We start from the raw sequence: 12,960 nt of genomic DNA on the forward strand, positions 1-12,960 counted from the left end.
AATCCAAATCCACCCCCCAATCGAGCAAGCCGTGACCGGATAGGTAGGCGACTAATAGCGATCGACGGGTGGACGAAACACCCGGTGCTGCGGGGGATTGTTTCGGCCGGGGGTTGGGGAGGGACTTTCGGAGATTTTGTTCTTAGTTTCCTCTCGTTTCTTCGAGTTTTGTGTGGTAGCTTCTTTTGTAGGATGCTTGGGTGTTTGATGTGGTGGGGTTGAGGAGGGGATTGTCTTGATTACGGGGCCGATTGATTAGTGGCTAGGACTTACTTGGCTGAGGTTATCGTTGTTGATTGTTTGGTTCTTTGAGAACTGTAGTGATTACTCCGTACTTACCTACTTAGTACCTACCAGGAGCTGGAAGATAGTGGGGAGGGGGATTGAAGTGTTGTTTCATGAGGATAGTGTATATACTTGACATGTGAGTTCTTGATGTCAATGAATGCTTTAGTCCTTGTCATTAGACTGGGATTGTCATGGTGATAGCCTTGATAGCCATGATAGTCATGATGATTGTCATAATGGGTGTTTTGAGTGATATAGTGCAGACTCTTATTGTCTGTATAACATGTGAATCTTGATATCAGTGTATACACTATCTTTCTACTCTCATTGAATTATCTGCTATCTACCAGATAGGTGTCCATAGATTATATCAAGTCTAACATTCATAGCAAATCAAACTACACAACCAATCAGATGTATAATATCCACACCTAACTACAGTAGCATCCAAGCAACACTACCCAACTACCAGGACAATACCCAAGACACACCCAGACCAGGGAGTCCCTAAGCGAGCCATTCTGCATCTCTTCATGCCACGTACCAAGACAACAGTTCCAGACCCAACTAGCAAAGCACTAACACGGTACCTTGTTCGGCATGTGCACAGGAACCCATTCCCTGCTCTGGGAGGATTCAACCGTGTTAGCTTGGTCGACTTGGAAACTGCCGGCGCCGGACGCTTAGAACTAGCTGGTGTTAAATCGAGATTCTGGACTCAGGTAAGCTGGTTTGTTTTTCCTATTGTCGTCATCTGGTGAAAGTGTTTATACTTTGGCAGGGGTAGGGCTTTGATCAGGATTGTGTCGCTCAGAGTTGAAACGGGCCGTTCTTTGTGCTAGGCTAGTGTTGGAGTGTGTTCTAGCTTCGCTTTCCAAGTTGGATAAAGTCAGCTGAGGATAACCCTGTACGTGCGTATGACTTGGAAGAAACTTCGTCACTATCGACGTTTATCCAGTCGACTATCTCTGACCGGCACGTTCTCCCTAGCTGGAACCACTTTGCTCAATCAAGCAGTATATCCGATATATTACTATGCACTAGGGAATAGTCAATAAGGGAAAGGGCCCGTACCACTATCAAGGTACGGAGAGATAATTACTGGCTCATATATCGCCACCCCCTTATCTCAGACCACCTAGAGAGACAGACTACGTAGACTATCGTACGGTGTAGATATCCGCACCAAAGCGATCAGCAATATCAGCAGCAGTTACAGAAAGAAAATACCGGGATGGTGATAACCGGAAAACCAAACCTAGTGTTACTATGAGACTCGACTATCCTCGAGCATGGATTGCTGGAAATTACCTACCAGTCCTTCAGCATTTCTGACCCCTCTCGGATCCCTACCAGGTACCACTATAATAGCACTATATAAACCGGGTATGTAGGGCTAGCAAGGTACCGATATATCAACCCACCTTCATAACTTGGTGGAGTGTGTGTGTGCCTTGGAGCCTAAGATAGGGCTAAGTATTAAGGGCGCGCATAGTCCATCACTCCCCCCTCCCCTCCCCTCCCCTCCACCATCCCTCTTTCGCCCTCCTCACCGAATGAGAATGAGCAAACCCATTCTTCACCCTGCTCACAGGCACTACCACTAAACCTGTCATGACCTGTCACACTGTCACGTCCCGTCCAAAACTGGGGGAGGAGAGAAAGAAGGTGGGACGACGGTTTTGCGGTGACCTGCATATCCAGGCGCGGAAGGCGCTGAATCCAGGACCGGGGTGCATAGCGCACTAGGTATAATTCCCCCCCTCTCTCTCCTCCGTCGTTATTCCGATTGGTGTGGTGGGTGGTAGTGAGTGGGTGTGGTGGTGAGGACAGGATTCGAATTGGGTCCGCTAACCAACTAGTTGATCATAACGGAGCGACCTGATGAATGTCCGGACGTTTTGTCAGGGGCGTTAGGCCCGGTTTCTCCGCATGTCGATCAATTATTGGGGGGTTCTATTGGTTGGAATTCTATCTGTTTCTGCTACCTCAGGTACCTAGTTTAAGATGCGAAATCGATTTTGTCGGCATTGAGGATTATGATGTTTCCCGATTCTCGTGTGTGAGATGATCTTCCTCCCTCCTTCTTCAATTATGTTGGGGTAAACCCCCGCTTCGCGAGAAGGGGCGGGGGGAGAGGTCGAATGGATATGGTTCCTGTACGTACTGGAGAAAGAGGGGGGATGTCGGGGCGCTTGGCTGGGAAAGTATAGGCTGCAGCTTGCATCTGCTCCCACCACCGCAAAGTCAGTTTTCTTCCTTTTTCCTGTAGAATACCCACCTAAAACTCAGTTCCCAAACTCAATTGTGCTTGAGGTTTGAGAGCGAATCCCGTTTCATGTCTAATCCTGCGGGCTGTCTGGGGAATCAACGCGAGAGGCTGGGCCAGTCGTGGACGCCACGATGCCGGCCCGCAGATGATACATACTCCCGAGAGCGCACTATAATTACCATTGACTGAGTTTATTGACTCTGGGATGCGTTTGAGGATGGATCTGGCAGGCTGGAATCAGTCTAGTAAGGGAGAAAGAGGTGTAGGTCACATCCTAAAAATATCTTCTAGCCACATTGTATACTCGGGGATTACTGCGTGTCTCCTTTCAATAAACTACGATTATTGATATGGTTAGAGGTGATTGTGGAGGAGTACACCGTATACGCGTCGTTGTACTCGTTGTACTCCGTACATTGGAGACGTTACGAAGATGACTCAGTTATGAACATAAAACCAAACACCAATGTTTCACATCGCAACCGCTGTTTGTTCCTGCAGCCTTTGCGTGCGAACCCACCGGTTTTCTCCCGGTCTCATGCTTGATCTTCGATCAGATTGACGGTTGGGTTCTGCACTCGTCAGGTCATCTCTATCCGCAATCTATTCGTGAAGCACACCCGACCATCCAAACGATTCAGTTTCCAAGTGAATCAATCGACGTCGTCATCGGATGACCATCCGAGTGCGGGAAGGAGAGCTGTGGAGATACAAAACTGCAAGGGTTCACTGGTTCTGCCGCAGGGGAGTGTGGCCTAGATACTTGGTCCCCCGAAGAAGTTACGGTCCTCGAAGGCTTTAAATTCTCCGATTCGTCCGGTGTTGACCGTGCATTTCAAGCGTGGATACCAATTCAATCCCGTCCACCAAGGGGATGAAAAGACCCAGTTGTATTGTACGGAGACATACACTGTACAGTACACAAACCGGACACGGTTCAAATTAACTTTCAGGGGAAGCCCTTCTCGCAGTGGCCAGGGTTTGAAGGACAGAAATCCATGATCAGAAAATGCTACCGGCGTGTTTGAGTTAGACGGGAACTCCACTGGTTGTGTAAGTTGACAATCAATTTCAGGGGGAGGAATTGACCTATCAGAGGTGGATCTTCGTAGAGTTATGCTTGTCTCTTTTTGTCAATTCCCTCCGTTAATATAGGATTCCACTGTGAATGCCGCCATAATAAACCAGGTCAATATCAAACCTAAGAAAAAACAGTGGATCCGGATCCAAGAAAACGGACCGAATGGAAGGGAAAAGTCCTCCACACCGCCTGATTCTTCCGGGTGGGTCTCACCGCCCGGTGCCTCGTATTTTTTCATTTTGATTTTGTTCCATGTTGTTTTCTATAATGTTTTCTATAATGTGTTCTATCCACATTCTACGGTTCTATTATCAAGGAAGCTCTATAATCTATATTGGTATTATATCGTATCTGTTCATATATATGATTATCTCACCATGTCCCTAATGCTGACCCTGTTAATACTCCGGTTAATGCTCCTATCCTAGCGTCAAACAAACCAGTCATGATCCATCTAATAGATCACCATCTTAAGTTCATGGATCCATGACTATTTCCTCATTTGGTTGAACGGCTCTTGGCGTTGCTGGATTGACCTGGATTATTCTCCATCTTCCTCACCTGATCCTCCACCAAATGATCAACTCGGCAGTTTAGTACCAGCTTAGTGTCTGCCACTGATTCATCTGATTGCCTAATCCAGGTGCCAGCGTGCACTGGCAATCTAGATGCTGCCACCAACATCTCTCCACGTCTCTTCTCGATCCCACCGTGCACTGGCCTCTTCAAGCTACTGTATGGACAGCTCACGTTGATCTGTCAATTCACCATACGTTCATTCTTTCCATTCTTTCCCCTCTCTTGAATTCTCTCTTCCTTTTTACACACCCTCCAGTGGATAGTCAGGAACCCATGCAAGGGAGGTAACGGTTCTCCCTCCGGTCCTGCAGGAGAATACCGTATGATACTGTATACTGAAAGGCTGCACGTGTGTCTTTTGTTTCTCCTTTAGTAATAATATATTATGATTATTCTATTTTGATGATTTTTTAATTATTTTTATTTTTTTTGATTGTTTTTTGATTTTATTATTGTTGTTTTTTGATTATTATATTATTCCATCTCTTATAATTGTTTTACAGTTCCTGCGACAGTGGATCCCTCCCAGTTCTTGACCCAGTCACATCGGATCGTCCAGAGACATCCAATCCATTCGAATCCACTGCCAATTGATTACTCTCGTCGTACTTCAAGTCACCGCCAGGGTCCAAGCATACCAGCCCGTGTGGGACAAAAGAGGATTCCATTCCACTCCTGTTCCTGTTCTAGCCTATTACGTGGGATCCGTTCCTCGATCTCCTCTCTTACCTCTCGCTGACTTTATATTGCATGTTTTATATTTTACATTCCCACTATCTCATAACTCTCTTCTCTTCTCTCTGGCGGTTTCTCTCATATACCATTCGTCCCTCCTGTCTGGCGCCCTTCTCTTTCTTTCCTTTTTCTCTTCTTTTCTGGACGGATCATCCCTGCCAGACAGGTTCTCCCAACAACGCCCTCTTCATTAAATCTATACTCTTAATTGATTGATCTCTTTCACCCCGTCTTTTTGTCTGATTTGCTGCACGGGCGCCTGACCCTGCGTGCGTTTATTGTCGCCGACCATGTACCCGAATGACTGCTTGGACCTGGACTATATGAAACCACAACAATTGCCCCATAGGTACGACTCGGAGGAGGAGGATGTCTCCGAGTCAGAACACAGTGCCCACGATCACGCCTATTCGCCCGTCGAGTCTTACCAACCGCCCGAGCCCTTCGACTCTGACCTGAGCGCCGACGAGCTGTCCAATGTCGATGCGACGGAGCCGTCCACCTATCCCGGTCTTCTGTCCCCATTCCCCTCCGTGGGCAAGGCGTCTCGCCCCGTATCCATGGACACTCTCAAGCGTAGTAGCGGCGCCACCTTCGTGGCGGACTCGTATATTTTCGACCATGATGACGACGTGATCATTGAGCTTCCCTCCCCCAACTCCACCTCGCCCCTCCACTCGCCCATGTTTCTCCAGCCGACCGTCTACGTGCCTCCCGAGTCTCTGCCGTCGAGGAGTCCATCGTCTGGCTCCTCCGCGTCGAGTTCATCCGTCGACGACATGGACGTGCTAGTGGCCGAGCAAGTGACCTATGTCGAGCCGATCACCAAACCGCATTTGATCCAAATCAGCTCGGGCAAGTCCTCGATGGACGAGGACGACGGCCCGGCGCACGACCTGAACCCGCTCGGTATGTCCAGATCGGCCCTGAAGTCCGCAACCTTCTTGGACCACGAATACTCGCCAAAAACACGACCCCGCCCCGACAGTCTGCTGCTGAGCGCTCGCCGCAGCCGACAGCTCTCCGGGCGGATTATGACGCAGCTCGAGCGGACGCCCTCCCACGGGGCGGATGCAGAGATCAAGTCGGGCGCCGCCACCAAATCGGCGGCCGACGTGCCTCCGATCCCACGCCCTCTATCGCTGCACTCGCGCTCCATGACCTTCTGTCGTTCCAAAGCGGGCGCCCCGGAGAAGGGCCCGCTGTCGTTCGCAAAGAACCACCTTCGCCGCCCGCCCTCGCTCCAGAGCCTGCGAAGCCCCCACTTCTCTCTCTTCCCCTCCCGACAAACCCCCAGCTCCCGGGAGGACCACCGATCGGGGTCGTACTCCTCCACCAGCTCAGAGTACTCCCCCAACACTCTCTGCCCCGCCCCCTACTCCGCCTTCCCGAATCTCAGCCGCGACCGCTCCGACTCGAGCTTCAGTGGATTCAACGGCCCCGCCACGCGCCGGCCATCCATGCCCATGCTCGGCGCGCTGAAAAGCCCCGGCGGACTCAGCACCAGCTCGACCAGCAGTCTGCGCTCGGAGGTGGACAGCGTCTACGACGTGGAGCGGCACGAGGCGGACTCGCAGCGGTGTCACAAGCGAGTCAAGAGCCTAAAACGCAGCAAGCACCCCAAGGATGAGTCAGATCCGTCTGCTAAGAAATTCATGGGCTTTATGTTTAAGAGCAAACGCCGGTCGAAGATGCTGAACGCTTGATAATGCCTACGCCCACGCTGCCACGGCTGTTTTGCTTGGAATGATCATATACACGATCTGTTGGCCATTATACTGTTAATACTGTCTTTTCCCTTTCATCTCGCCTTTTCTTTCCAATAGCCTGTCTCTTTCTCATACTCTTGTTTTACAAACGGTGGCGTTCGGTATCGGCGTGGTCGGCTATTTGCTTACTTCGGTGCTTTCTTTCTTCCTTGCTTGTTTTTTTTCATCCTTCTTACGTTACTAGTCATCCACTACTCAATTGCATTGAGTCAGTCAGTACGTCTGTTCTTGTATTATAGTATATTCTGCTTCAATCTATTGATAGTGACCGGACCCTGGGTGGTCATATCTATTCGTCATTTGAACTCTTCCTATTCAATATTCTATAATCTCTTTTTTCCTTTATCTTCCTAAAGTAAGCAAAATCTATCTATCAACTCTACCGTGGAACATATTCCCGGCCCCAACAAGACCCACCCTACCCTGAGCAACCCATTCTTTGTTGGTCGCACACACACACACACATGCCGTACAACCATACTAGAGATCGCATGTACCACCGACCCTAGTACTTAGACCGTCCCGAAACACAACGCGAAGCACGCCACCTTGACTAGTTGATTGACGGATGCGTACAGTAGGTACCTACTTACTTACTTACCTATGACCCGGGACGGGAGTGACTGAATGAGTAAGTGAGACTGTAATACAGTAAGAAAGTAGAGGGCGTACGACAAGGGTAGGTACATTTCTGGAACGAGTCAAGGAAAGTTTAAATCGGGGATTAATATCTGGTGATTCGACTTCTCATTAGAAGGGGGATGGGTCGGGGTCTTGAGTCGTGTGGATTTTATTTTTTTTATTGATGGTGTATGTATGTATGTATGTATGTATCTGGATCTTGTGGGATTGGTTAGTAGGATGGACGGGGTGGACTGCGCCGGGATTACTGTATGTTAAATAACTTATTAGGAGATTCTACGAGTAGATTGGGAAATCATATAATATAATATAGATACAATTAGTAGAATAAAATCAAAAATAAGTCAATATCTACTATCATCTCATATCTAGCCACAGGAGTCTAGTACCTGGTAACGAGTTAGTATGCTACGTGGACATCCACCATCCTCCCATCCCTCAACAAGGCGCAGTCCAGGCACAGGCACAGTCAGCCCTAACCATACTATTACCGTATAGTATATCCTACTAACCCATTCAGTCACGAGCCGCAGACATTTCATACATTCGATCATTTGATGAACTGTCTTCTTCGTCTTTTCTTTTTCTCTGCTCTAGACGGGGTTTTTTTTTAATGTAGATCGAATGTGTCTGACTGTATGTTGGTGGCGCTTTAATCAGGTCCAAATCCGTATATTACGACTACGGTGGAATTTTACCCCGGTGTGAGGATGAGGAGGGGTGGAGTTGTAGGCGAGTCAGGTTATCATATCTGACTCGCTACTTGCTAATCTACCGACGGGCTATTTCAGTTACCTATCTGCTGACCCGCCTATCCAGGTTACTGCCGGTTTGTCTGAGTAAGTACTTATAGTGGTAGGTTCGTCTTACATGAATCAGGCTGTAGGATTGATACGGGGGTAGTTGGAGTGGGGTGAAGTGATAGTAACATGGGGCCCGATCCTTTGGGAATGCCGGATTACTGGTGGAGTGGTTGGTAGATACGAGTCATGCTGATTTTCAGCTTTGATCTGTTTATTACCCATGCAGAAGGGACGGGGTATTTGCTATTTCTCAATGATATTATAAATTCTTTGACCCATGCGGGGAAGGAAATGTGGGGTACAGATAATGACTGGCATGTTCGTCACTGCCGCTGTCCTACATGCTCTTCAATTAATCAATGATACATGTTGTCAACGGCTATATACAGTGAAGAGAATGGTGAAGAAGGAGATGATGAATGGGATACTCACGGTGTACTGCATAGTGCAGAGCAATCAATTTGCAAACAGCAGTGTGTCATGAAAACTTTTCATCATCACAGTTGTCTGTCTTTGAGAGAGGGAAATGTAGTCTATTTAAAGCCTCCTTCTGTTCCTTCTCTTGTATCTTCCTGACGATGAGGCATATATATATTGCCTTTTTACTTTCGTTATATACTATGTTTATACCACTTATCCCTGAGCTCAGTACGACACTGCTATAGAACTGTGGAACAGACAAATATGTCTGGAATAACAAGGGGAGCTAGCTCTTCATGGAGTCAGTCTCCCGCAGGGATTCAAATACTCCCTCGCTATATCTGACCAGTTGGTCCAATTTCTCGCAGATGGACATCTACTGTATCTCCATCTATACATCAGATACGTGATATATCGCGCACAACTACCTGGAGCAGGCCAACGACGCGCTCCAGACTTTTCTCTATATTCCAACAACATATACATACGTATACGACCGGTGAGTACCTCCATGCTTGCCACCACCAGTATGACACGAGAAACTGACAGCCTCGTCAATATCTGCAGGTAGTAAGTGCGATACGTTATCCGGGTGGGGTCCGAATGGATTAGACCTGTCATTTCAACGGCTCCCCAACGAGTTCGTATTTGAAAATAGACCTTGCTGATGGCACCTCTAGGCCTGGATGGCTAAACTCTACCTGGGGACGCTCGGGGCTGTCGTTCCTTGCAGATCGTCTGTCGTGATTGCATGGAGTGGAGGAGGCGCGAATGGCCTGGTCTGAGGATATTGCTTAGATACGGAGCCGACAGACTTGTCCGCATGGCACAGCGCTCGTATCCTGTTGATGAAGTTGAGCTGGTAAAGATCGTTGATTCTCTAATGAAAGAAGCGATGAAGATCTCGCTTATATCTAATCTACGTCACCTGAACCAAGCAAACGAACGAATGAGGTCCTTTCAACACCTGTTTCTGAGGCTAAACGAGCCCCGAACTCGCAGGTTGCAATCGTGTTGGGTGGTGGTGGCTTTTTTACATACAGCTTCACGGAACGCTGACAACAGATCTCGGGGCTTCCCATGAATGTCTGTCCCATTGGATAGACTTCAAAACCAGTGTGTACATTTTATCTGTGCTTGTATGCTTACAATTAGCAAGCTAACCTATTCAAGCGCTAGGGCCAAGACAACGATGGGGTTATCCTGCTGGACAGTACCTCGAAGGCGATCAGACGCCTTGAACAGACACGCACATAAATTGGCACCTATGATATAGCTACTCATTATACGAGAGATGTCTAACACTGCAAGAACCCACATTGTGGACGATACTAAGTCCTGTATATATGCTCGAGATGATACCGGGCATCCGATGCAGGGTGCTGGTGTGGTGCGATAGGTGCGATAGGTTAGATGGAACCAGCGCGCTTCTTGATTATTCGAATGATGGGCTGACAAAACATGCTTTATTCTTAGATATTCGTCTGAGACTTTCCCGCGCTTGACTTGTTGAACAGTGCAGAACTCTTCTGTCCTAAGAAACGAATCAAATCGATCATGTGTCAAACAAGTCAGATAGAAACCCCGCTACTGCTCGAGTTGTGCGCGGGGATGATATGAACCTGGTCTTCTTCCTCGACGACTGCACCATCTATGGTCAGGGTAACAACGACTATATTTATGTGACGCATCCCTTCCGACATGATATATCCTGGAGAGATCCCTCTTCCCCCCCAACTGCTGCCGCCCGCCGACGAACCTAAGGTGCGTCCGAGTGCCCGTGGTTTGTGCCAGACAAATCAGGGCTGTATAAATTGCGTCTAATGTCTGCAAAGACGTTACTCCTACGCTTGAGTATGATACACTTCCGCTTGTGTGCTTGTGTGGAGTGAGCTAGCTAATGAATGGAAGTACATGTTCGCCTGCACTCTCAAAACTCGCCGACCAAATTGATGAAGTTGAGCTTGGTCAAGATCGTTGATTCTCTAAAGGATGAAGCGATGAGCTCTCGCTTATGGCCATCTACATCACATGACTAATACAGGAATGAAATCCTTCAACAAAATCTTTGTCGCCTTGGTCCCTGTGGACTGGCGCTCATGGCGCAAAGCTACGCTGGAGTGGCCGCGTAGGTGGTCGATACGGCCTACCGTCTCCCGGGGGGCACCGCAGATAACAGCGCAGTATGGACGAGCGATGTATTCACGGTATAAACGGGGTCAATCGGCCTACTCTCATATACCGCTCTACCTTTATGGTGGAATTTGGTTTGATGGTCATGACACCATGATGATTATCGGCGACTGAATTGACCTGGGTAGAGCCTGGGGCACTACTGCCTTTTGTGGAGATCGTCAAATGCAAGCCTACACTGTGGATCTACGATTCAGGTTACAACTATGGAAGCTCCATACTAGGGTGTATCTTGTTTCATTCCAAGTTCCGCATTCCCTATAGGTCATATATATTATGTCTGTCGCCTCCAATAAAAGAGCTCGGCTATTCTTGACAAAGAGGTAAATTAGCCTTCTCGCAGCCCGGCGGCGGCCGCCGCCGAAGCCGCCGCCGTCGCCCCCGTGGCTCGCCGCCTGGTCGTCCCCGAGGACGACCCGCCCCCCTGCCTGCGCTGCGTGCGGGCTGCCGCACGTGGCGAGGCGGGGGTGGCTTGCGCTACCAATGCGAGGCGCCTGGTTTGCGCCAGGTGCCAGCGCGGCCGCCACCCTTGCCTCAGGGTGCGTGATATCTCTTCTTTTTGGTGAAATCCATGGCTGATAAACTGCGGTATAGGTTGAAGAGGGGCACCTGACACTCAACTGATGACGGCTTGTATATAGATGTGTCACCAGACCTAGTCCTCGATCCTGACCATCATCCGGAGACTCCCACGATGACCGACTGGACGTCCCTCCAGTGCTACTCCCCAGAATATGACTTTCGACATTAAAATTGCGGCCAGGATGTCAACATGGACACACTATTGGCCCAGGTGATGGACGACACAGCTCTGAGCTATTCCGGTCTAACAATGAGCTTCATGATACCCTAACGACCCTAATGTCTGCTGGTTGTTCTCAATCACAAAGTCTCACGAGTCCGATCCCAAGGTCGCAGGTCTCATGGATTTTTCGGTCATGAGTACCTGCTCAAACAAGATGTATCGCTCGGCACAGTCGGGCGATAAAGTTGATGAGGGATTCTGCATCACGGAGGACAAGTAAATTAGTGTGAACCCCCATAATATGCTACAACAAGACGCGTTTAGCTATATTGACACGAAGACCCGATTCTACAACCTTGTGATATATATGCAGATCACCATGATTGATGACCACACTCTGACCCTGGCATGATACTTGTATCGTCAGTGGCACGACCATATAACCCAAGATCGCCATTATTCGGGATTTACTGCCAACCGCGCGATAAGTCTGCACTATGCCAGCAATTTATTGAACCGAAACATCACCAAAGATGGTACGGCGCTTGATGTGGTCATGAACGCACATGCCGCGTCCAAGAAGGCCCAGAGAGATATCGACTCCATGCACTGCTTGTCTTGTAAAAACACCCTTTCTTCCGCAATTGGAACTCAGCGACATTAAAACTATTGTGTGCTTGCGAACAAGGTTTCTTATTTCTCCATGAAGCCTGAGCGAGCAACGACCCACTTCAACCTGGAACTATGCACGAGAACTATTCTACTTCTGAGGGGTTTGGCGAACTGTGGACTTGATGCTGTTGCCCTTTCATTCTCCGCCAAATGTATACTCGATGAGCCAGCGTCACCTGAGAGACGTGATTCACGAGCTCACTACAATATATTCAAGCTCAGAAAAGACGCCACATACAAGAGATTGAGGAAGCTATGTCGCGCGATGTACTTTTAATCCCATTGAATACGGCCAGGTGGAAGACAATCGACGTTAAAGATCGACTTTCAAGACAACAACGGATACGTCACCAATTTCAAAGCGTGCTGGGCCATTGCAACTTTAAGAAGATCTCCTGAAGAACCACGTACTCTCATGTTGCTGCAGAATCTTTGAAGACAATTAATCGCTTTCATCACTGAGGCCTTGCTTACCAACAAGTCAACGTCTGCACGGCATACCCCCACGCAGGCTACGCGGAAAAAGAATAGTAGCCATCGCATAAGAAAAAACGAATTTGCTTCTTGACCAGGCTTGATATGACTGATATCCCAACAAAAGGTTTCTATGGTCCTTATCAAAGGATTCGAAGAACACCTCACTATTCAACCCTCGCTTATTGTACCCATTACCCGTCGTCTTTTTGAAACCCACTCAACACGATATCTTCACACCTCACTTCAATCTTTGTATTGTATTGGAAGATACCGGTCTTCGACTT

General features: G+C 48.4%; 2 protein-coding genes across 2 annotated transcripts; both read left to right on the top strand.

Moving 5' to 3' along the window:
* Positions 1-4,796: 4,796 nt before the first annotated feature.
* On the top strand, positions 4,797-7,003 carry BDW47DRAFT_98204 (uncharacterized protein). Its single transcript, XM_024820592.1, has one exon. It carries the CDS (start codon positions 5,246-5,248, stop codon positions 6,659-6,661), a length of 1,416 nt encoding a protein of 471 aa, XP_024676295.1. The 5' UTR covers positions 4,797-5,245; the 3' UTR covers positions 6,662-7,003.
* Positions 7,004-10,688: 3,685 nt separating this feature from the next.
* On the top strand, positions 10,689-11,406 carry BDW47DRAFT_122053 (uncharacterized protein; the record flags this gene model as incomplete). The annotated part of the gene is made up of 3 exons (XM_024815762.1): positions 10,689-10,717; positions 11,126-11,321; positions 11,377-11,406. 3 exons carry the CDS (start codon positions 10,689-10,691, stop codon positions 11,404-11,406), a joined length of 255 nt encoding a protein of 84 aa, XP_024676296.1.
* Between the last annotated feature and the right edge of the window lie 1,554 nt (positions 11,407-12,960).

The sequence above is a fragment of the Aspergillus candidus genome, assembly GCF_002847045.1.
Source record: "Aspergillus candidus strain CBS 102.13 unplaced genomic scaffold BDW47scaffold_2, whole genome shotgun sequence".
Taxonomy (NCBI): domain Eukaryota; kingdom Fungi; phylum Ascomycota; class Eurotiomycetes; order Eurotiales; family Aspergillaceae; genus Aspergillus; species Aspergillus candidus.

Bases quoted from the DNA above. Each gene is read 5' to 3' on its own strand.
- BDW47DRAFT_98204 (XM_024820592.1), top strand. From the start codon at position 5,246: ATGTACCCGAATGACTGCTTGGACCTGGACTATATGAAACCACAACAA.